This window comes from Pongo pygmaeus, chromosome 20 (genome assembly GCF_028885625.2).
Source record: "Pongo pygmaeus isolate AG05252 chromosome 20, NHGRI_mPonPyg2-v2.0_pri, whole genome shotgun sequence".
Taxonomy (NCBI): domain Eukaryota; kingdom Metazoa; phylum Chordata; class Mammalia; order Primates; family Hominidae; genus Pongo; species Pongo pygmaeus.
Window position 1 is genome coordinate 11,964,147 of NC_072393.2, and position 25,083 is coordinate 11,989,229.

General features: G+C 43.9%; 1 protein-coding gene across 2 annotated transcripts; it reads right to left on the reverse strand.

Annotated features, from left to right (window-relative positions):
• Positions 1-1,276: 1,276 nt before the first annotated feature.
• ZNF823 (zinc finger protein 823) lies at positions 1,277-18,915 on the reverse strand. 2 transcript variants are annotated; one of them, XM_054464042.2, is made up of 4 exons: positions 18,713-18,915; positions 5,321-5,447; positions 4,212-4,272; positions 1,277-3,357 (listed from the first exon to the last, which is right to left on the reverse strand). In XM_054464042.2, the coding sequence occupies exons 1-4, from the start codon at positions 18,713-18,715 to the stop codon at positions 1,716-1,718; spliced, it is 1,833 nt and encodes a 610-aa protein (XP_054320017.1). In that variant the 5' UTR covers positions 18,716-18,915; the 3' UTR covers positions 1,277-1,715. The 2 variants fall into 2 exon arrangements, with proteins under 2 accessions (XP_054320017.1, XP_063513949.1); XM_063657879.1 differs by lacking the exon at positions 18,713-18,915 and having other exon boundaries at positions 5,321-7,168.
• Between the last annotated feature and the right edge of the window lie 6,168 nt (positions 18,916-25,083).

Consider the following 25,083-nt stretch of genomic DNA (forward strand, 5'->3'; position numbering starts at 1 on the left):
CTCAATCAAGGCATAATCAAGTAGATCCTGACCTTCGGGAGGATTCATGCCATCCTGATGCTAACTCTGACTGTACCGTAGTGGATTTATGATAGCACTTCACAATTGCACATGCAACTGTCCTTATTGCAGAGGCTATAGATGCCCCAGAGCTCAAGAAACTCAAAGCATGCTGGAAGCCATTATGGAGTGAGGGAGTCAATAATTTTAGGGGCTTCCCCACTATTGATGCAGTAGTTAGGAATATCTTAAATACTGCAAGGGAAGTTGGTAAGAAAGGCTATCTCTGACAGGATTGAAGATGATGCTGAGTAACACACAGAAGGGCATAAATTCTTACAACAAGGAACTCAAAGATCTGCTCAAATGCTCTATAGATTGATGATGATAATGATGACTTAAAAAAGGCAGTGCCACAGATTTGGACACTTGAAAAATTTGCAGTAGTTTTTTTTATTTTTATTTTTTTTTGAGACAGAGTCTCGCTCTGTCGCCCAGGCTGGAGTGCGGTGGCACCATCTCGGCTCACTGTAAGCTCCGCCTCCCAGGTTCACGCCATTCTCCTACCTTAGCCTCCCGAGTAGCTGGCACTACAGGTGCCCGCCACCATGCCCAGCTATTTTTCTGTATTTTTAGTAGAGATGGGGTTTCACTGTGTTAGCCAGGATGGTCTCAATCTCCTGACCTCGTGATCCACCTGTCTCAGCCTCCAAAAGTGCTGGGAATACAGGTGTGAGCCACCGCGCCTGACCTGCAGCAGTTTTTCAATAGGCAAAAGTGTTAAGAAAGTTCATCATCCTCAAGTAAGATCCTTCGATGGAACAAAGCCTCCATGTCACCCATGGAATAATATGCCAACAAACAGTGCAAGATTTTTTTGATGACTCAAAAAAAAAAGAAAAAGAAAAAAAGAAAAACTAGCTTCCTACACTTCTCACTAAGCATGTGCAAATATAAACACAGAGCCTTCCATGGTTAAGGATCTGCAGCCCTGAAGCTGAACAGATCTTGACATTAGTATTATTTGGCCTCCTCCAACAAGTCAACATCTGCATCAGAACCTAGTTCTTCCAACACTGATGATCATCCTGATATTCTGTCAAGATTCAAGTTAGCCTGATGTCTCACCGCTTATCTATAATGCTACAACACATGATAATGTTAGGCACCATCCAGCAATCATCATCATCATCATTATACTTGGGTTATCAAGAGAGAAGCAGGATTTTGATGAGTGTTAACATGCTCATTCAGGTCACAAAACAAAAGCAATCTGTGAATGTTAAAACAAAGAAATTTTAATGTTCTGGGTGACATATACTATGTAGGTGGGCCTGCAATGATTATGTCTGCATTGAACATGTAGAGACTATTTTTCTTGTCATGATTCTCTAAACAATACAATCAAACAACTATTTACATAGCTTTTACAATGCATGAGGTATTAAAAGTCATCTAGAGATGATTTACACAGTATACTGGAGGATATGCATAGGTTACATGCAAATATGCCATATAACAAAGGACTTGGCATCTGTGGATTTAGGGAGTGCTGGAACCAATCCCCTGCAATATATTGGGGGATAACTGTATTTAAAAAATTGAAACTACTTAAGGCTTTATCCCATGTTTACATTCATAGGGTCTATCTCCCAAGTGAGTTCTTTCAAGTTTCTGAAATTAAAGTACTGAATGTTTTCCAACATTCCATACATTTAGAGAGTATCTTTCCAGTGAGTCCTTTTATGTCTATGCAAGGAACGGAGAGAACTCAATGCTTTCCCACATTCCTTACATTCATACAGCTTCTCTCCAGTGTGAGTTTTTTCATGTCCTCGAAGGAAACGGGAACGAGTGAAGGCTTTACCACATTGCAGACATTCATAGGGCTTCTCTCCCGTGTGAATTCTTTCATGTCGTAGAAGGCAAGTGAGCCAAGAGAATGCTTTCCCACATTCCTTACATTCATACGGCTTCTCTCCAGAGTGAATCCTTTCATGGACTTTTAAGTTACTGAAATGACTGAAGGCTTTCCTACATGTTTTACACTCATAAGGTTTTTCTACTGTGTGGGTCCTTTTATGTTGAGAAAGGTATTTGAAACAACTGAATGCTTTCCCACATTCCTTACACTCATATGGCTTCTCTCCAGTGTGAGTTGTCTCATGATTTTGAAAGGAAGAGAGATCACTAAAGGCTTTCCCACATTTACATTTATAGGGTTTCACTCCAGTGTGAGTTGTTTCATGTCTTCGAAGGGAACCGGCAAGACTGAAGGCTTTACCACATTGTTTACATTGATAGGGTTTCTCTCCAGTGTGAGTCCTTTCATGTCTTTGAAATAAACTGGGACAACCAAAGGCTTTCCCACATATCTTGCATTTCTGGGGTCCATCTCCTGTGTGTGTTATCATGTGACTTCGAAAGCTCGAGCTATGAGATAACACTTTCCCACACTGCTTACATTCATAGGGTTTCTCTCCAGTGTGAGTAGTTTCATGATTTCGAACTGAACTAGGACAATCAAAGCCTTTCCCACATATCTTACATTTATGTGGTCCATCTCCAGTGTGCCTTATCATGTGTCTTCGAAAGCTTGTGTGATGATAAAACGTTTTCCCACATTGCTTACACGCATAGGGTTGTTCTCCCGTGTGAGTCCTTTCATGTAGTCGAGTGTAATAGTAACAGCTGAAGGCTTTCCCACATTGTGTACATTTATAGGGTTTTTCTCCGGTGTGAGTTCTTTCATGTCTTAGATAGGTACTGTAATCAGGGAAGGCTTTGGAACACTGCTTACATTCATACGCCTTCTCTCCCGTGTGGATTCTTTCATGTCTTAGATAGGAACTGTAAAAAGGAAAGGCTTTAGAACACTGCTTACATTCATATGGTTTCTCTCCAGTGTGAGTTCTTTCGTGCAAATGAAATAAACTGGGCCAAACAAAGGCTTTCCCACACAACTTACATTTATAAGGTCCATCTCCATGGTGTGCCGCCATGTGTCTTCGGAGGTTTCCAAGAGAACTAAAGGTTTTTGCACATTCTTTACAATCGAAGGGTTTCCTTCCGGCGGGGGGCCTTTCATGTGTCTGAAAGGAGTGCTGATGACTGATGGCTTTCCCACGTTGTTTATGCGTATATGGCTTCTCTCCATATTCCTGATGCTCACATGATTTGTGTCCAGTGTCAACTCTGATGTTGCAATTAAGAGATGAATGACCCAAGATGACTTCTCCACACTCACTGCTGTCACATGGATTTACTCGAGGAGTGTTCTTGTTCACAATACTATCTGGAATCTGGCCAAAAGTTTCTCCATATTGACTGTCATCTTTAATTTCACATGTATGACTTCTGTAACAAATATGAAATATATTACTAAAGGTTTGTTTATAAGTGATTTTCTATGTATTGAAGTACTAGACTTACATTTGTAACATTATCATGCAAAGTACAGGCTTCATCCCCCGTTTGAATGTGAAGTGACGGTGCTGTGTAAGATGGTCCTATCACAGCTATTAGCAAAACAGTGATATTCACATGGACATTCTTTCTTTCTTTCTTTTTTTTTTTTTTTGAGACGGAGTTTCACTGTTGTTGCCCAGGCTGGAGTGCAATGGCACAGTCTCAGCTCACTGCAACCTCTGCCTCTCGGGTTCAAGCAATTCTCCTGCCTCAGCCTCCTAAGTAGCTAGGATTACAGGCATGCACCACTACGCCTGGCTAATTTTGTATTTTTAGTAGAGACAGGGTTTCTCCATGTTGGCCAGGCTGGTCTCGAACTCCTAACCTCAGGTGATCCACCCGCCTTGACCTCCCAAAGTGCTGGGATTACAGGCGTGAGCCACCGCTCCTGGCCCACATGGAGATTCTTCATACTATTTCCAAGGGAACTATTTTGCAAAGACTGAATAGCTATGTCACATTTAACTATATGTTCCTGGGAAAAAAATTTTTTTATAGAGATGGGGATCTCACTATGTTGCCCAGGCTGATCTCAAACTCCTAGGCTCAAGTAATCCTCCCACCTTGGCCTCCCAAAGTGCTGGGATTACATGTGTGAGCCACTGTGCTTGGTCAGAAAAAGGATTATTAGAATGAATAAATTTAAGCTGGGCTTGTTCATTTTCTCTGCTTGTTTTTAAAATTTTCTTATCATTCTATGAACCACTGCAGGGATATAGCTTTCTTTTGTGAGTGCAAATTACCTTAGATTTCTCCTGGGATTTTGGCACTGATCTCCAATGTTCTGGTCCTCGCATTTCATTTCTAAAAGGTAGACCCAGGAAAATCACTAAAAATGTTTACGAAATTATAGAAAAACTCTAAGATTTTACGTGTACTGCAATCATGCATGATTCATTCACCAAAGTACACGTGACTCTTCAACAACACAGGTTTGAACTGCACAGCTCCACTTATACATGAATGTTCTTCAGTCTCTGCTACCCCTGGGACAGGACTAACCCCTCCCCTTCCTCAGCCCACTCAGTGTGAAGACAACAAGGGTGAAAACCTTTATGAGGATCTACTTGCACTTAATGAATAGTAAATATAGTTTCTCTTCTTTTTTTTAATAATCCAATATCAAATTTATTTTTTTTATTATGCTTTAAGTTCTAGGGTATATGTGCACAACATGCAGGTTTGTTACATATGTATACATGCACCATGTTGGTGTGTTTTTCTTTTTTTTTGAGATAGAGTCTCATTCTGTCACTGAGGCTGGAGAGCAGTGGCGCGATCTCAGCTCACTGCAAGCTCTGCCTCCTGGGTTCACGCCATTCTCCTGCCTCAGCCTTCCGAGTAGCTGGGACTACAGGTGTCCGCCACCACAGCTAATTTTTTTTGTATTTTTAGTAGAGACGGAGTTTCACCATGTTAGCCAGGATGGTCTCGATCTCCTGACCTCGTGATCCACCCACCTCGGCCTCCCAAAGTGCTGGGATTACAGGCATGAGCCACCACACCCGGCCAATTTCTCTTCTTATGATTCTCATCAACATTTTCCTTCCCAAGCTCACTTTATTGTGACAGTACAGTATGTAATACATATGACATACAATATATGGATTAATCTAATGCTTATGTTATTGATAAGTGGGCCAGTCAACAATAGGTTATTAGTAGTTAAGTTGTGAGGGACAAAAAAATTTATTAGAGGATGTAACACTGTTTGAGGGGCTGACACCTCTAAACCCTGTGTTGTTCAAGGGTCAACCATATCCCCTTTCCATATTTCAAATCATGAACAGCGTTGATGACCAGGAAACAAATGTCTCTAATTGACTAAGTGAAGAGATGATGTCATCCTTACCTATACAGTCCAGGTTCCTAATGGTTTCCTGCATGACATTTCTGTAGAGACTCTTCTGTGATGGACCCAGCAAAGCCCACTCCTCTTGTGTGAAGTTCACAGCCACATCTTCAAAGGCCACTGAGTCCTGAAACATCCCACATGTGCAGAGGAGGAAGGTTGAGATGGACAGCACTGAGAATCCATACTCACTGCATAAACTTTGCATGATGCTGTGGTTTCCAAGCATTTATTCAATGACATAGTAAACCCACTCTTATTCTGTCTACACTCACTTTTTCCCACAAAGCCATTGTGATGCTTTAGTTGAATGTGTTTGGTAAAGTAACAGTCCAATAGGAACCTGCCTCTTGTTGGTGAGTTAAGTGAGTGAGTCTTATGGCCTGTGTCACCCGGATGTCTATTTCTACAGCAGTCTGTGTAGTTCTTGTCATGACAAAGTACAACTACCTATTGTGTAGACGAGTTACCACTCCCAGTCCTGAAACTGCATATCCTGACAAACGCTCTTTTGCAAACTTGGACCTTTCATGGTGTCTAGGCACCGGATTAAGGAAGGGGTCCCACTAACGTAACTAATAACAGAGGCTAAGTGTGCCTAAACTGTTTATGCAAAATATAGGGGCCAGGCATGGTGACTCAGGCCTGCAATCCCACCACTTTGGGGGGCCAAAGTGGAAGGATCACTTAAGAACAGGAGTTTAGGACCAGCATGGGTAACATAGTGAGCCCTTCTCTCAACAAAAAATAAAACTAGGTCTGACTCAGTGGCTCATGCCTATAATCCCAGCACTTTGGGAGGCCAAGACAGGCGGATCACTTAAGCCCAGGAGTTCGAGACCAGCCTGGGCAACATGGTGAGACCTTGTCTCTACAAAAAATACAAAAAAAAAATAGCAAGACGTGGTGGTGCATGCCTGTAGTCCCAGCTACCCAGGATGCTGAGGTGAGAGGATCACCCAAGCCCAGGAGGTTGGGGCTGCAGTGAGCCGTGATCATGCCACTGTACTCCAGCCTAAGCAATAGAGTAAGATCGTGTCTCAAAAAATATAATAAAAGTAAAAAAGAAAAAAGAAAAAATACATATATATATATATATAATTTTTTTTTTTTAACTTAACTCCTATTCCGCCTCTGAGAGTTTGGAAGTTTGTTACGTGGTCAGCAGAGAGAGAATACCTGTTAGCCACAGCACCAGTTAGAATGCTTGTGCTCTCCAAAACTCATGCTGAAACTTCATCCTCAATATGACAATAATGAAATGTGGGGCTTTAAGACTCGATTGGATCTTGAGGGTTTGGACCTCAGGAATGTACTAATCCATTCATAGATTAATGGCTTAATGAATAAATGGGGTATCTCAGGAGTAGGCCTAGTGTCCTTATGAGAAGAGGAAGAGACCTGAATTAACACTGGGCCCCTGGCCATTCGATACCCTGTGCCACCTAGGGACTCTGCAGAGTCCCCACCAGCAAGGAGGCTCTTACCAGATGCTAAGCCTTGACCTCGGGCTTCTCAGTCTCCAGAAGTACAAAAAAACAGTGTTTTTTTTTTTTAATAAATTACCCAGGCTCAGGTAATCCTGTTATAAGTAACAAAAAACAGACTAAGACAGTTATGAAGAAACACTCTGGACACTGGATCGCTACTGAGGGACCCTAGTAGCTAACGTTTCACGTGTTTGGTTGCAACTTGTTACATGGGATATTTAGCCCATCCTATGCAATTACACTAAGAGAGAACATTTGGAAACTGGCAACTGGTTTCCACTAGACCAAATGTAGTTAAGCATGACAAAAGACTAATAAAAAATACCTCACTATCTCAATGGAAAAATTACAAATTTTTCATTGGATAATGACAAAGGAGGAAAGACGGGGAAAGATTGCACATGTTCTAAGAAAAACCTCTCATGATTATCTATAATATTTCCTAAATTCCTAAAGAGACTTTTAGCAGTCAACAAAGATTATATTACCAAACCTAATAAAAGTCACAAATGTCTGAAAAGGTTAAAAACCTAACCGGCAGGGTGTGGTGGCTCACGAGTGTAATCCCAGCACTTCGGGAGGCTGAGGGGGGCGGATCAAAAGGTCAGGAGATCAAGACCATCCTGGCCAACATGGTGAAACCCCGTCTCTACTAAAAATACAAAAAAAAATTAGCTGGGTGTGGTGGTGCACCTGTCATCCCAGCTACTCAGGAGGCTGAGGCAGGAGAATCGCTTGAACCTGGAAGGCAGATACTGCAATGAGCCAAGATCATGCCACTGCACTCCAGCCTGGAGACAGAGTGAGACTCCATCTCAAAACAAACAAACAAACAAAAAACAATAACAACAAAAAAAGAAACCACCCAAAAAAACCTTCCAACCAAGAAAGTTACAGCTTTCCAAAAACAGATAAAGGATTTTGAAACTATAATATTCGGCATCCTATACCATTAACAGGGAGATAAACAAACAGAAAAAGGAAAGCAAAAAATGGTCGAAAAGCTTTGTGGAGTTTTTATTTGTCCTTGGCCCAATCCCTCCTCACATCAGAGCCAGTTTTGAAGACAGCAGACCAAGTTTTCAATGTGGATCCCTAGAGACAGCAGATCAGGTCTTACTTGCAAATTACTGCCTTTGTATTTTCCAACTGGTATGAGGACTATCCAAAGGTCTGAAACAGGCTCTCTTTTCTTTTTTTCTTTTTTCTTTTTTTTTTTTTTGAGACAGAGTCTCGCTCTGTCGCCCAGGCTGGAGTTCAGTGGCGTGATCTCGGCTCACTGCAAACTCTGCCTCCCGGGTTCCCACCATTCTCCTGCCTCAGCCTCCCAAGTAGCTGGGACTACAGGTGCCCACCACCACGACCAGCTAATTTTTTTGTATTTTTAGTAGAGACGGGGTTTCACCGTGTTAGCCAGGATGGTCTTGATCTCCTGACCTCATAATCTGCCCGGCTCGGCCTCCCAAAGTACTGGGGTTGCAGGCGTGAACCACTGCACCCTGCCAAGGCTCTCTTCCATTTCATCAGTGATGGAACCCAATCAGGGTCAAACATGGCAAGAACTGCTTCAAAATGTTGCAAAATACACAGAAAACCTTCAACCACTTGGAACAACAGATTACGGTTAAGACAAACAGCAGACCTACTAACTCTTGGGAAGAAAAGCTGGAGATAAAATTTCCTTCAGAAATTAGGGTACTGAAAAGCACGCACGTATATTATGGCATACTTTTCTTATATTACCTGATCTAATTTGTTTGAAATAATACTAGCAATGTATTGGGTAGTAACAGCTCCCAATAGGGCAAATGGATAACAGTGATGTTATATGGGATGGGAGGAAGGAATTTGGAACAGTAAGTACTACCGGCACTACTCCCAAAGCCAGTACAGCATTATTTGAAACTGAAGGTCCATTAGTTATAAATGGTATACTATAAACTATAGGGAATTCACTAATAAAACTTAAGAAACAAGTAGACTTACTATACTAATAGAAGCAAGCAAATAGAATCATATAGAATGCTCAGTTAAAATGAAAGCAGAAAAAGTGGAGAAGTTGAAAAAACAGTCAAGAATAGAAAACAATTAACATATGTACATATTAATCCAATTATGTCAATACCACTTTGAATGTGTATTATCTCCATATACCAGTTAAAAAGACATGGACTGGTTGAATAGAATAAAAAAAACAAGGCTGGAAGGGCACAGTGGCTCATGCCTGTAATCCCAGCATTTTGGAATGCTGAGGTGGGCGCATTGCTTGAGGCCAGGAGTTTAAGACCAGCCTGTCCAACATGATGAAACCCCGTCTCTACTAAAAATACAAAAAAATTAGCCAGGCGTGGCAGTACATGCCTATAATGTCAGCTACTTGGGAGGCTGAGGCATGAGAATCACTTGAACCCGGGAGGCAGAGGCTGCAGTGAGCCGAGATTGTGCCACCTCATTTCAGCCTGGGCAACAGAGCAAGACTTTGTCTCAAAACAAACAAACAAACAAACAAACAAACAAAAACAAATAAAACAAGGCCCAGCAATGTGTACATGAAAACCATTTTAAACTGAAAGATACAAATACATTACATATAAAGGTATGGAGGAATATATGCCATTCTAGCCCTAATCAAAAGAAATATGGACTAGCTATTTTAAATTTAGATAAATCAGGTTTTAGGTCAAGGAAAGATACAAGGGATGCAGAAATTTCATAAAGATAAAGAAGTCAGTTATACAAGAAGACATAATAATCCTTAATATCTATGCTCATAAAACAAATCATCAAAATACATAAGGCAAAACTTATAAAACCACATGGCAAAATACACATGTACTAGATGGCTTCCTAGTACCCACTGGCTTTCAATGTGTGCTAACCTCTTCTTTCTGGGATCTCTAAATAATACATAGTTTCTGTTATTTCTTGCACTTTGTTGAGTTGCTTCCTCTGTGTCTTACCTGACCAATATACCTGAATCTAATTTCTATCCAGTCAGGGCTTTCTTTGTAAGATTATTTTGGCAGTGGCTATCTTGGTAGTAATAAAAGAAAAACTGGTCAGACAATGGGCCATAAGGTGTCTACCAGGAAAAACAAGTTTCCTCTAAGACGGAAACTTGGTCACTGGTCTGATATTTAGGCATTAGGTCACCTTGTACTATCCTACAAGTTACGTTTGGAAGGCTTTCAAATTAACCTGTTTGGGGAGGTCTTATGATCCAGGGCTTACATCTTGTCCCTGAGTAAAGAATCTTTTTTTTTTTTTTTTTCCTTTGAGACAGAGTTTTGCACTTGTTGCCCAGGCTGGAGTGCAATGGCATGATCTTGGCTCACTGCAACCTCTGTCTCCTGGGTTCAAGTGATTCTTCTGTCTTAGCCTCCCGAGTAGCTGGGATTACAGGCCTGTGCCATCATGCCCAGCTAATTTTGTATTTTTAGTAGAGACAGGGTTTCACCATGTTGGTCAGGGTGGTCTCGAACTCCCGACCTCAGGTGATCCGCCTGCCTCGGCCTCCCAACGTGCTGAGATTACAAGTGTGAGCCACCGTGCCTGGCCGTTTTCTTACGTAAGAAAATAAAGTTTAAAAAAAAAAACAAAAAAACAAAAAACAAAATAAAGTAGGTCCCAAAGGAAGGGACTGAGAAATTCAACTCTGAAAATTAAGAAGAGTTGTGCGTGACTTACGCCTGTCATCCCAATACTCTGGGAGGTTGGAGTGGGAGGACTGCTTGAGTTTGAGAACAGCCTAGGCAACATGGCAAAACCTCATCTCTACAAAAAATTTAAAAATTAGCCAGGGATGGTAGCATGTGCCTGTAGTTCCAGCTACATAGGAGACTAAGGCAGGAGGATTGTTTGAGCCCAGGAATCTGAGGCTGTGGTGAGCCATGATCCCAGAACTGCACTCCAGCCTGGGTGACAGTGCAAGACCCTGACTTAAAAATTAATTAATTAATTAATTAATGAGAAAATGGCTGAAAATTATTTCACAGTAGATGAAAGGCCATATAGAAAAAATGCTCAACACCAATGTTAATCAGTAAAAAGCAACATCTAATCACATGAAGATAAATCTTTATAAGGAATAAACACACATGCACACATGGTCTGCCAGTTAATCCATACATGCCAACAGATTTTCCTAGCACATTTAAATTTATCCATAATCTACAACCCAGCACATTTCCCCCCATATGTGCAAAATGTATAAAATGTTAGCATTTGGGGACAAAAACAAAGATGACATTGTCAACAAAGTCCAACAAAAATGAAGCGATTCAAGTCCTATGAGCTGTGGAATATGAGAGTGAAGTGGGTGATCCACACCTCAGGCAGCAGCATGAATCAAACAGACTGAGGCAAAGAAACTAAAAAAAAAACCTTCTGGGCATGGTGGCTCATGTCTTTAATCCTAGCACTTTGGGAGGCTGAGGCGGGCAGATCACCTGAGGTCAGGAGTTCGAGACCAGCCTGACCAATATGGAGAAACCCTGTCTCTACTAAAAATACAAAATTAGCCAGGCGTGGTGGTGCATGCCTGTAATCGCAGCTTCTCGGGAGGCTGAGGCAGGAGAATCACTTGAACCGGGGAGGCAGAGGTTGCGGTGAGCCGAGATCACGCCATTGCACTCCAGCCTGGGCAATAACAAGAGCAAAACTCTGTCTCAAAAAAACAAAAAAACCTTTTCAGCATCATATTAATGGAATATTAAGTGTAATATTAATTAACTGAAAACTCAGAAGAGAGAAAACTATGCATCTGGATTCATACATGATAAACATATACTGAATAACAGTCAGTCAGTTTAAGGCTCTGACCTGTGGTGCATCTGACTTCTGATAACAAAGGTGTGCCGTTCACTGAACACCAACCAATTCTCCAGCAATAACTGGATGTCCAATAGTTCAATTCTTATACCACCCAGAATTAACACAGATCCCATAAGTTTCTTGCTAGAGGGCTCAGTCCCACAACAGGCCCCCACTGCAGATGTCATTTGTAAGCCCCAGGAACTAACCTTTTAACCAACTGTGTATAAATACAACAGCACCATCCTCTGGTTCAATAACTGGCTAAAGGCCAGGCGCAGTGGCTCACGCCTGTAATCCCAGCATTTTGAGAGGCCGAGGCAGGTGGATCACCTGAGGTCAGGAATTTGAGACCTGCCTGGCCAACATGGAGAAACCCCACCTCTACTAAAAATGCAAAATTAGCCATGCATGGTGGCGCATGCCTGTAATCCCAGCTACTCGGGAGGCTGAGACAGGAGAATCGTTTGAACCCATGAGGCAGAGGTTGCGATGAGCTGAGATCATGCCATTGCACTCCAGCTTGGGTAACAAGAGTGAAACTCCGTCTCAAAAAAAAAAAAAAAAAAAAAAAAAAAAAAAAAAAAATTCGCTAAAACAACTCATGAAACTCAGCAAAACACTAGTAACTTAAGGTTACTAGTTTGTTATAAAGGATTTCTCAACAACAGCCAAATGGAAAAGAGGTATTCAGCAAGGGAAACGGCAGGGATAGGTGAAGCTTTCTCTTTTTTTTTTTTTTTTTGAGACGGAGTCTCGTTCTGTCGCCCAGGCTGGAGTGCAGTGGCGTGATCTCGGCTCACTGCAAGCTCCGCCTCCCGGGCTCACGCCATTCTCCTGCCTCAGCCTCTCGAGCAGCCGGGACTACAGGTGCCCGCCACCACACCCAGCTAATTTTTTTGTATTTTTAGTAGAGACGGGGTTTCCCCGTGTTAGCCGGGATGGTCTCGATCTCCTGACCTCGTGATCTGCCCGCCTCGGCCTCCCAATGTGCTGGGATTACAGGCATGAGCCACCGCACCCGGCAAAGCTTTCCCTCTTGACACCACCTTCCTAGCAAATCGACGTGTTCACCAACCTGGAAGCTGTCCCAATGTCTTTGTTCAATAAATTTTATACAACTTAATTTCTAGCCTCCCTCCATTTCCTGGGGTCAGAAGATGGGGCTTAAAGTTCCAGTCCTGTCATCATGTGTTTGCTCTTTCAGGTCACCAGTCCCCATCCTCAAGTTAGTTACCTAGTGACCTCATGCTGAGTCACCTCATTAGCATAACTTCACCTAAGGTCTGACAAGAGCTTGCTGGGAATAACAAAACACATTCCCATCATTCGGAAAAATCCAAGGAGTTTAGGACTACTTTGCCAGGACCTAGAAATAATGACCAAGGCTGGGTGCAGTCGCTCACGCCTGTAATCCCAGCACTTTGGGAGGCTGAGGTGGGCAGATCATGAGGTCAAGATATCAAGACCATCCTGGCCAACATGGTGAAACCCCGTCTCTAATAAAAATACAAAAATTAGTTGGGCGTGGTGGCACGCGCCTGTAGTCCCAGCTACTCAGGAGACTGAGGCAGGAGAATAGCTAGAACTCAGGAGGCGGAGGTTGCAGCGAGCTGAGATTGCGCCACTGTACTCCAGCCTAGCGACAGAGTGAGACTCCATCTCAAAAAAAGAAAAAAAAAAAAAAAAAGAAACAATGACCAAATATTTTTTAGGCTGGGCACGGTGACTCACTCCTGTATTCTCAGTACTTTGGGAGGCCGAGGTAGGAGAATTATCTGAGGTCAGGAGTTCAAGACCAGCCTGGGCAACATGGCGAAACTCTGTCTCTACAAAAAATACAAAAATTGGCTGGGCATGGTGGCGCACACTTGTAGTTCCAGCTACTTGGGGGGCTGAGGCAAAAAGATTGTGTGAGCCTAGGAGATGGAGGTAGCAGTGAGCCGAGATCATGCCACTGCACTTCAGCGTAGATGGCAGAACAAGACTCTGTTTCAAAAATAAAAAAAGACCAAATATTTTTAAAAATTATATCACAGACCTAAATAAACTCTCAGATTCATAAACCCTTCGTCCAGCAGGCAGAACCAAAAGGTGTCTTTCTCTAAGTCAGCCCCAACAGACTTTTAAATTTGTACAATACTCTGATTAAACAAACACAGTGAATGTAAAACCAGACTTCTAATAATGTTGAATTTAACCCCAGCTCTGTAATCCTGGTTAATAGCTAGAATTAAATAAATCACCTCAGGCCAGGTGAGGTGGCTCACATCTGTAATCTCAGTACTTAGGGAGGCCGAGGCAGCCGGATCACTTGAGCCCACAAGTTCAAGACCAGCCTGGGCAACATGGTGAAACCCCATCTCTACGAAAAATACAAAAACTAGCCGGGCCTAGTGGTGCATGCCTGCATTCCCAGCTACTTGGGAGGCTGAGGTGGAAGGATTGCTTGAGGCTGGGAGGCGAGGTGGAGTTTTGCAGTAAGTTGAGATCATGCCACTGCACTCCAGCATGGGAAACAGAGTGAGACTCTGTCTCAAAAAAAAAAAAAGAAAGAAAGAAAAGAAATCACCTCAGTCTTCTACCACCTAAGTCCTATGCGTTCTGAACAAGCAGCTGAATGCAATGTGACACCCTCCACATTGCTTCGACTATGCCCCCCTTTTTAACCTGTAGCAAGACCAAAACCCCCACCAAATCCCCACTTTTGCCTCAGAAATGATTAGCTGAACAATTTTGTCTTCACCAACCAGCCTGCACAAAATTAATGTAGAGCAAACTTTCCTTAAGTTTCTTTCCCTCCTGCTGAACTTAGTCTGAGCCAGCACACAATTCCTCCTATTTATTTATTTATTTTGAGATGGAGTCTTGCTCTGTCACCCAGGCTGGAGTGCAGTGGCACGATCTCAGCTCACTGCAACCTCCACCTCCCAGGTTCAAGCGATTCTCCTGTCTCAGCCTCCTGAGTAGCTGGGACTACAGGCGTGTGCCACCACACTTGGGTAATTTTTGTATTTTTTAGTAGAGATGGGGTTTTGCCATGATGGCCAGGCTGGTCTTGAACTCTTGACCTCAGGTGATCCACCCACCTCAGCCTCCCAAAGTGCTGGGATTACAGGCGTGAGCCATGCGCCTGGCCACAATCCCTCCTTTTTAACCTCTCCTAAGAACTGACTGAAGTCAAGGTGAAACATTCTGTGATGTAGGATCTGATTTTCACCTTCCATCTTACTCTCTCTCCCACCTTCTTTCTAATATTGTTTGCTCTTCACATTGAAAAGCAATTTTCTGGCTGGGTGTGGTGGCTTATTCCTGTAACCCCACCACTTTGGGAGGCCAAGGCGGGCTGATCACTTGAGGTCAGGAGTTCGAGACCAGCCTGGCCAACATGGTGAAACCCCATCTCCACTAAAAATACAAAAATTAGCTGAGCATGGTGGCGGTCGCCTGTAATCCCAGCTCATCAGGAGGCTGAGGCAGGAGAATCACTTGAACCTGGGAGGCAGAGGTTGCAGTGAGCTGAGATCGCGCCACTGCACTCCAGCCTGGGCAACAGAGCGAGACTCCATCTCAAAAAAAAAAAAAAAAAAAAAAGGAAAGCAATTTTCTGCCTAAACTTTGAGATCCTTGTAGATCTTATAGTTGGTAGTTTTCTCCTTTTGCAATATGCTTTTAGAATGAAGTCACTTCTTGCCCAAATCCAGATTTATTTTACCTGAGAATGTCTAGCAACAGCCCCACAACAGTAACAAAGACAACCTCAGACAGGGCATCCCCCAAAATGTCTCTGCCTGTGGATCTCCAACTTTCCAGTGCTCTGTAGCTTCTCTCAGTATAAAGGGCTCCTCCCACGTTTGGAATGAACAGGTTGGGACACCTGCCAGGGAGGTTCCCCAGGAAGAACCAACTCAACTGGGTCTTCAATGACCTCCCTTTGCAGGCTTCAGATTGACCTTAGCTCAGAGTCAGTGGCCTCAGGCTTCTCCACCCCAGTCAAGGCTACTCACTTACCCTTACATGCCTTACATGGGTATTAAAAAAAAAAAAAAATACCCATGTGTGATGAATCCAGTAAAATCACTCCAATCCAGCGTTTATGTTTATAGGAGGGAAGAAAACTACAACGCATCTATATTTTATAGCTCAATAGAAAAAGCACAAGTATCTATCCGTTTCAGAAAACAAATGTCATTAATTTATCATTTTCCATAATAATAAATCATTTAGTAAATGAATAATGATATTTGAGTTCTTTAGCTGTTGGAAAGTCCTTTCCCACAGAATTTAGCATTAGTCTGCCAAGTCCACATAACAGGAACAGAGTAGTTATCCACTGTCTCAAATTCTCCACTCGACAAAGGAGAGGAACAAACATTTTGGTAAATCTTTATAATTCATCAATATATCCACCACACTTTCTTGCAAAAATGTATTCATTTTTCTGCAGTCATAAAGGAAAAGAATTTTTCCCAATTTCTTTTCACTGCTAGGCCCTGAAATTCCATTTGAAATCGTCCAATAAAAAAACAGACCTGAGGCTGGGCGCGGTGGCTCACTCCTATAATCCCAGCACTTTGGGAGGCCAAGGCAGGTGGATCACTTGAGGTCAGGAGTTCGAGACCAGCCTGGCCAATATGGTGAAACCTTGTCTCTACTAAAAATACAAAAAAATTTAGTTGGGCGTGGTAGCATACGTCTGTAATCCTAGCTACTCAGGAGGTTGAGGTGGGAGGATTGCTTGAACCCAGGAGGTTGAGGCTGCAGTGAGCCAAGATCGCGCCACTGCACTCCAGCCTGGGTGACAGAGCGAGACTCCGTCTCAAAAAAAAGTAAATAAAAGTTTAAAAAAGAAATAAAATATAGGACTAAATATGTAATTAGTTTTCTGAAACCTAACTTGTTCTTGCCTCTATGAACATACTTTACCTTCTTTATTAAGCTCTAATGATAAAATGCATTTTGCAGTTAATAAAAAGCTGAAATGAGTGAACAAATCTTTTCAAGATGACAAATGCAGGGAGGGGCTGACTGGAACACAGACAAATCTGACTCAAGTGTCAATTCAGGTCTTCTTATCACTTGGGACATCTCCCACCCCCATGCTGCTCACTGAACTGCTGAGTAATTACCCTCCAAGGAGAAGCTCCCTCAATACCGCCAACCAGCTGGCTCACCAGCCATGTGTCCCCCGGGAATGGAAACTGGGGTTGGGGAAGAAAAGCTGAATGTCTTACGGGCTTTGCTTTTTGAGGAACAGTTTACCAGGGAACTCCTCCCAACCCACGCATCCAGCTGCTCCCCTATAAGGTCCCACCCCCCACCTCAGGCTGTCCTCTGGGAGGAGTGACTCAAAGCTGATATTCACTAGACACTACAAAAGACTTAGCAGCTATGAGCATCTTGGAGCAGCCCCAAACAGTTCTGTAACCCAGGACCAGGACACCATAGAGGGTGGGCTGAGGACAGATCACCCTGTGCCATTTGCAAAGAGGAACCTCGACTGAAAATATTCGGGTATCTCTGTGTAGACAAGATAAAGGACAGCCACACATGCACTTTTTTTTTTTTTTTTTTTTTTTTTCCCAAGACGGAGTTTTGTTCCTGTTGCCCAGGCTGGAGTGCAATGGCGTGATCTCGGCTCACCGTAACCTCTGCCTCCCGGGTTCAAGCGATTCTCCTGCCTCAGCCTCCCAAGTAGCTGGGATTACAGGCATGTGCCACCACCCCGGCTAATTTTGTATTTTTAGTAGAGACGGAGTTTCTCCATGTTGGTCAGGCTGGTCTCCAACTCCCGACCTCAGGTGATCCGCCCGCCTTGGCCTCCCAAAGTGCTGGGATTACAGGTGTGCACCACCGCGCCCAGCTTTTATTTTTTTTTTTTTACACTGGAGTCAAGTGGTTATTCTTAGCTTCCTCACATATGAAATGTTCACAAACACAAAACACATATTTTAGAAAGAGCCACACATTGCTATGTGAAAAGAAAGTGACAATTAAAATAATGCCTCTGTTTGAAATATTGCCTGAGGAACAAAGAGTTCATAAAGTTGCTGGGAATTGATGAGAGAGCCTGGGGAAGGCTCTGAAAACCAAGAGATTTGCTGCCAGCCCTAGGAGGAGTTAGGATGAGGGGATAGGGTGGTGGATTTGAGACCCTGCTGCCCACATCTTTGGAAGACTGGGAGGGTAACCGGTCACCATTGGGAAGAAAGAAGGGACTGGGGAACCCACAGATCACAGCTCCTCTTCCAAAGCACAAAGCCCACACACACGAGTCTGGATTCTGCCTGGTGACCCTCCGTTGTCACCGTGCAGCGTCCTCACCGGGTGGAACTGCGAGCCAGGCTGGAGGCGAGATTGCAGTTAGATATTAACCAGGTGCCCTCAGCCCCGCTGCCTCACGGGGCCGCCTCCCTGATAGTCAGGTCACAGCAGACGCTGACCGCCGGCTTCCTCATCGTGCCTGGTGATAAGATCTCTGAGAGTTGCTCAAGAATTGCCTGAGTTCTTTCTCAGATCCTGAATTGCAGCGGAAAGGCTGGCGCCAAGCAGGCTGAAGACCCCACGAGGGAACCCACTCAGCAGAATGCGGTTTCTCCCAGGAGTCACCCCTCACTTCCCCACCAACCAGCGACCCCACACCCCGGCCGCCCCTGTCCACACCTCTAAACACCCCATCCCCAAACCTCTCAGGGAGGCGGATCTGGGGTGTCCTCCCCTCTCTCCCATTAAACTGTTTCTGCTGCAGCCTTCGGCGTCTCGGTGCAGTGACTCCGGCCGCGAACCTGTGCCGGTTACAACCGCACAATCTCGGGAGACGCGGAGCTGCGGGCGCGGAGCTGCCCAGAGAGGGCGCCGCGGCCGGGGCCGCAGTGGCCGCGCAGGGACCGGACAGGACGCCCGGGGTCCCGGCTGCCGCCCCAGCCCCATCTTGAGGCCCAGGGGACCAAGGGCAGAGCTGCGCCAGGGGCACTCGGGTTTGCAGACCCCGGAGTCGCCCAGGGCGAGGCCCGGGTCCCCTCACGGTGGGTTCCGGCCGGTTCCAACCTGCCCCTTCTTTGCCTCGGGACGTCGGGCCCCGCACACTCACCATTTCCCGGCTTCCAGGTGTCCGGGTGTCCTCCTTAAAAGCCAGCGTCCAGTGTGGGTCCCGGCGCGACAGACGCTGATACAGACCTTCCAGGGCGTCTCTCTCTCAGCGACAGAGCCAGGACTCAGAGCGCAGGGGCGTGGAGAAGACTCCGCGGGCTCTTTGAACGTCGCACCCTCCTCCCTGCAGCGTGCCTGATTGACAGTTCTCACAACCTCCGCCCCCTCGGCCCTGATTGGATAGTGCTCCAGGTCCCGCCCCTTGGTGGCTGATTGACAGAAGAAGCGATCTCACAGTGCTGAGTGGAGCCGGATGAACAGGTTCCAGACACGACCCTTGGCAAGGCGGGCTTCCTCCCAACGCAGTGACCTGACCCCTCCCGAAGTGACGTTTGCATTTTAGAATTTCCTGATTGTACTCAGTGGGTTCTTCCTGCTTTTTCCTCCTGGACAGGGACTCACAAGTGTGTGCAGGGAATTCCAGGCTCCCTGTCCAGTGGAGCCATTCTCGGACCTCGTAGCAGGAGGGGAGCCCGGGGCACACAGGCCACCCTGCAGCAGGAGGGAGGGCCTGATGTCCTCCAGGGATCAGGAATTTGGGATGCGGCTGTTGGTGACGTGGCCAAGCCTTTCCCTCACCTTATCTCTCAATCTACTCATTTTCAGCCCAGAAGATAAAAACATGACAACAAAATAAAATAGTTGAGTATGTGGAAAAACTGGAATTATATGGCAGCAATATTTCATAAAGAATGAAAAGAGAAGAAAAGCAAAAACTTGAACAAGCTCAGAGAAGCAGCCTACTGCACTCACAGTTCACAAGCAGACCCCCTTTCAGGAGGTCAAACATATCCCCAAGCTGGGAAGCCAGGCAATGATTCCTAAAGTGGACCCCAGGGGTGGATCAGAAGCTGGTGATAAGGGAGGGACAACTAAGAATTTAACTCTGAGATCTCAAAATACCTGTCCCCTCTGCACAGCGTGGAAATGCTCCCTCCTTATGCCATTAAATGTTAATAAATTAAACGCTCCAATCAAAAGCCAAGACATCACACTTTGAATTTGAAAACATTAGCCTTTCTCCATATGTTTATGAAGTAAAAATACTAGACTTAAAAGCGTTATGGCCGGGCGCGGTGGCTCACGCCTGTAATCCCAGCACTTTGGGAGGCCAAGGCGGGTGGATCACCTGAGGTCGGGAGTTTGAGACCAGCCTGACAAACATGATGAAACCCCGTTTCTACTAAAAATACAAAATTAGCCGGGTGTGGTGGCACGCTCCTGTAATCCCGGCTACTCAGGAAGCTGAGGCAGGAGTATCGCTTGAACCCGGCAGGCAGAGGTTGCAGTGAGCCGACATCACACCACTGCACTCCAGCCTGGGCAACAGAGCGAGGAAAAAAAAAACTCCATCTCAAAAAAAAAAAAAAAAAAAAAAAAAGCTTTTTGAACTAGAAGCTGGTACCCATGGCTAAATAGAAAGGAGCTGAACATGAGATGTCAGTAGATGAAATGAAATCTTCAATCAGCTTCTAGAAACTATAGCATTTTCTGCTGGGACAAATGGGCATGTTTAGAAAATGAATGAAAAAAAAAATGACGTCTGAGTATAACTAATGCATAAATGATAGTTTCCTTAAAAAGAATAAACACACACACACACACACACACACACACACACACACTCCCACAGTCTATTATGCTAAAAACTGCTCTCTGAAGGATAAACTACTATTTTATGAAATGCTCCACCCCTCACTCCTCACATTAACTGCTCCTGGAACAATGTTCTATTTATTTGTTTCCATACATATTAAAAGAGGGCACAATGTATCAAACTAACTGATTGTCAGGGGTTTATATACAGATTCTGTATATTTTTACAAGTGGCAACAAGTAAGTAGTTGATTTCTGCAATGATTTAAATACATATAAAAGCTTCCAGACAAAAATAGCTGTTCGCATTACCATGATGAAGGAAAAATCAACAATGGTGAGACCCACACCCCCTCCCCCAAAGAAAGTATAAAAGAAATCCTAAGAGAAGCTAGAAAGCCCAAAATTTGTATGTGCAAGTTTAAACACAATATAGAAAGTATTGCTGTTAGTTTCCTCACAGTCAGTTCTATGGCAACATCATGCTTTTCTGAGTTAGGATGTTTATTTCTGAGGTTTTTTTTGTTGTTGTTTGTTTGTTTTTTTTCTGAGATGGAGTTTTGCTCTTGTTGCCCAGACTGAAGTGCAATGGCGCAGTCTCGGCTCACCGCAACCTCTGCCTCCGGGTTCAAGTGATTCTCCCACCTCAGCCTCCTGAGTAGCTGGGATTGCAGGCATGCGCCACCACATCTGGCTAATTTTGTATTTTTAGTAGAGACAGGGTTTCTCCATATTGGTCAGGCTGGTCTCGAACTCCTGACCTCAGGTGATCTGCCCGCCTCGGCCACCCAAACTACTGGGATGACAGTCGTGAGCCACTGCACTCAGCTATTTCTGAGTTTTTTAAAAGAAAACGAAACACAACTCCTTCCCCAACCCTCTGTCACAAAGATATCCTCTAATATCTGCTGCTAAATGTACCATTTCAGTGTGAGTTAACTTTATGTGAGTTAACTAATGCATGCAATAAGGAGCTCAGTTCGTGTTTCTGAAGGTCAATATTCAACTTCCTTAGTAGCTTGTTGAAAAGATTTTCCCCTTTAATTTATCTTGGCCTATTTGTTGAAAATTAATTAACTATCCATGAAGAGTGTCTTAGTCCGTTTGTGCTGCTATAATGAAATACTGCCAAGTGGGCAATTTATAAAGAATATCAATTAGTTTTCTCGTAGTTCTGGATGCTGGGAATTCCAAGATAAAGGTGCCGGCACCTAGGGAGGGCCTTCTTACTGCATCTTCTGGAGGGAAGGAACACTGCATCCTCACAGGGCAGAAGACAGAAGGGCAAGAGGGGGGCGAGCCCCATCCATCAAATCCTTTATAGTGGCATTAGTCTATTCATGAGGGCTCTGCCAAAAGACTAAAAGTCTCCACCTCCCAAAATTGTGGTGCTGGGGATTGAGTTCTAACCCATGAATTTTGAGGGGACAAAAACATTCAAATGATAGCAAAGGGGGTTATTTCCAGACTCTCGATTCTGTCATATTGATTTAATTCTGACATCTTCCCAGTAAGTCTGGCTACTACACTACCTTGACCTGATGATGGAGAGCCCCACCCCATTCCTGACAGTCATGCATGACACATGACTGTCATGCACAGATAGAAACGGTCCTAAAGCCACAGGAAGATCTCCTAGACACCTCCTTGGATGACTATAATTTTGAGAAGGCCTCTCTTAACACAATTGTAGGGAAAACATAGTAACTGGTTTTGTCATAATTTCTCCACATGAAACAATTGAGGCATACTCTTTACTCACTGTAAAATCAGCCTGAGCCTCTAGCTCATTGCTCTTACTAGATCTCGCATGTTGGCAAAGGGGAAACTGCCACCGTTGACACTGATTCCAGATATGCTTTGGGAGTCTTTTTTGCCATTGGCACAATCTGAAAATCCTTTGCATTTACAACTTGTTCTGGTACACCCATTGCCAATGAACATACATAACTGGGGCACTATTAGAGGTTGTTCACCTCTCTACTAAAATGGCTATTGTTCACTGTCTAGCCCATACTAAGGGCTAGACATTAAAGCAGTCTTTTAGCATTAAAAGACTGCTAAACAGGGCGGGGCGCAATGGCTCATGCCTGTAATCCCAACACTTTGGGAAGCCAAGGCAGGTGGATCACCTGTGGTTGAGAATTCAAGACCAACCTGGCCAACATGGAGAAACCCCATTTCTACCAAAAATACAAAGTTAGCTGGCATGCCGGTGCATGCCTGTAATCCCAGCTACTTGGGAGGCTGAGGCAGGAGAATCACTTGAACCTGGGAGGCGGAGGATGCGGTGAGCTGAGATCGCACCATTGCACTCCAGCCTGGGCAATAAGAGTGAAACTCCATCTCAAAAACAAAACAAAGCAAAAAAAGACTGCTAAACAGGAAACCAAAAATGGCACCTTATCTCTGCTGAATTCACAAACCTGCCTTCATCCTTGATTTATATTATCAAGTAAAAGCTCAATAATCGGAAAAACATCAATAGATACAAAGGGGAGACAACTATTGCACAGATTATACATTAGGCCAATCACACTGTAGCTCCTTTCTTTTGATGTTTTGCCTTGTGCTAATCTTCCACTGGATTGGACATAGATGCAAATGATGGACAGTTAATGGTCTAAAAGGCAACTGGCTCTGTCTCCCTTGGCATGCACAAAATTTCTGACCCAATTATTTCCCACTGCGCTACTTGTAAACTTGCCCAATTGCTGGATGAAACCAGCATACCTCAGAGAATCCTCCAATGCCATGCTGCCCCTCACAGTATTCCAAATGGATTAGCTTCTCTCCAGCTTGAGGCCATTCCCATTGTTTGGTGGTTGTCTGCATGTTTAATGGATGGGCTCAGTGCTGTACAGCTACACATGCTCATGTATGAATGGTGAAGTAATTAATAACTGAAATTATTTCTCATTTTGGCATTCCTTTGTAGGCTGAATCAGACCATGGAAATAATAATAATAATAATAACAATAATAATAACAATTATTATTATTTTTTGAGACAGAGTCTTGCTCTGTCGCCCAGGCTTGAGTGTAGTGGCACGATCTCGGCTCACTGCAAGCTCCGTCTCTCGGGTTCATGCCATTCTCCTGCCTCAGCCTCCGGAGTAGCTGGGACTACAGGCACCTGCCACCACGCTTGGCTAATTTTTGTATTTTTAGTAGAGATGGGGTTTCACCATGTTAGCCAGGATGGTCTCGATCTCCTGACCTCATAATCCTCTCACCTTGGCCTCCCAAAGTGCTGGGATGACAGGCGTGAGCCACTGCGCCCCATGGAAGTAATTTTATAGCTGATATAAAACACATTCTTCCAAACACTATGGAGGATTTATTAAAATTTTACACCATCCTTAATCATCAGGGCAAATGTAAAAATCTAAACATACAGGGCAAGAGGGGCTTTAGGGTACTATCTGTCAGAACACAGGATATCAATGGCCAGAAGAAGAAAATATGAGCTGACACTTTGCTGGGTGGAACATTATGATGTACCCCTGCCTGCCATCAAAATAAGAGCCATCGTCATTCAAAATCAGAACCATATTTTATATATAAGAGCCATGAATTCATGTAAGCCATGTCAAACTTGACATGTATCAGCATTTCAAGGACAATTGGAAGATCATTTCTACAGATAACCACCAAGGAGGATCATCAGAGCCAATTCCCAGGCTCCAGAAATATATGGCATCACAAAATACAGATAAAAACTAACAAACAAACAAACAAAATGACCTGATTCAAAATAAACAAAGGACTTGAAATAAAGTTGTTCAACCAGGCACAGTGGCTCACGCCTGTAATCCCAGCACTTTGGGAGGCTGAGGTGGGCAGATCACCTGAGGTCAGGAGTTCGAGACCAGCCTGACCAACATGGTGAAACCCCGTCTCTACTAAAAATACAAAAATTAGCCAGGCATTGTGGCGCATGACTGTAATCCCAGCTATTCAGGAAACTGAGGCAGGAGAATCACTTGAACCCGGGAAGCGGAGGTTGCGGTGAGCCGAGATCATGCCATTGAACTCCAGCCTGGGCAATAAGAGCAAAACTCCATTTCAAAAAATAATAATAATAATAAATAAATGAAGTTGTTCAAAGAAGATATATAAATGACAATTATATACATGAAATGATGCTCACCGTCATTGGTCGTTAAGGAAATGCAAATCAAAACCACAATGAAATTCCAATTCATACCCATTAGCATGGCTATTATACAGCCAAGGTGGGAGAAGATGGAAGAAATGGCAACTCTTGTGCATTGCTGGGGAGAATGTTAAATACTGCAGCCACTGTGTAAAACAGTATAAGTATTCTGAAAAAGGTGAACTTAGAATTTCTCTGTAACCCAGCCATTCAACTCCTAAGTATACACCCAAAGAAACAGACATCAGAAACACACACGGACATACGTAACTCAATTTCATGGCAGCCTTATTCACAATTCCCAAAACAGTACTGTGGATATAACCCATATGTTCATCAGCCTATGAGTGAAGAAGCAAAGTGTGGTTTACCCATAAAATAGAATATTCAGGCATAAAAAACTGAATCACTGGTACATTCTGCTTCATGGAAGAACCTTGAAAACATTTTGCTAAGTGAAATAAGTCAGACACAGAAGGACAAATATTGTAGGCTTTTACTTAGAAGTACCTAGAATAGTCAAATTCATGGAGCAAGAAAGTAGAAGAGAGATTATCA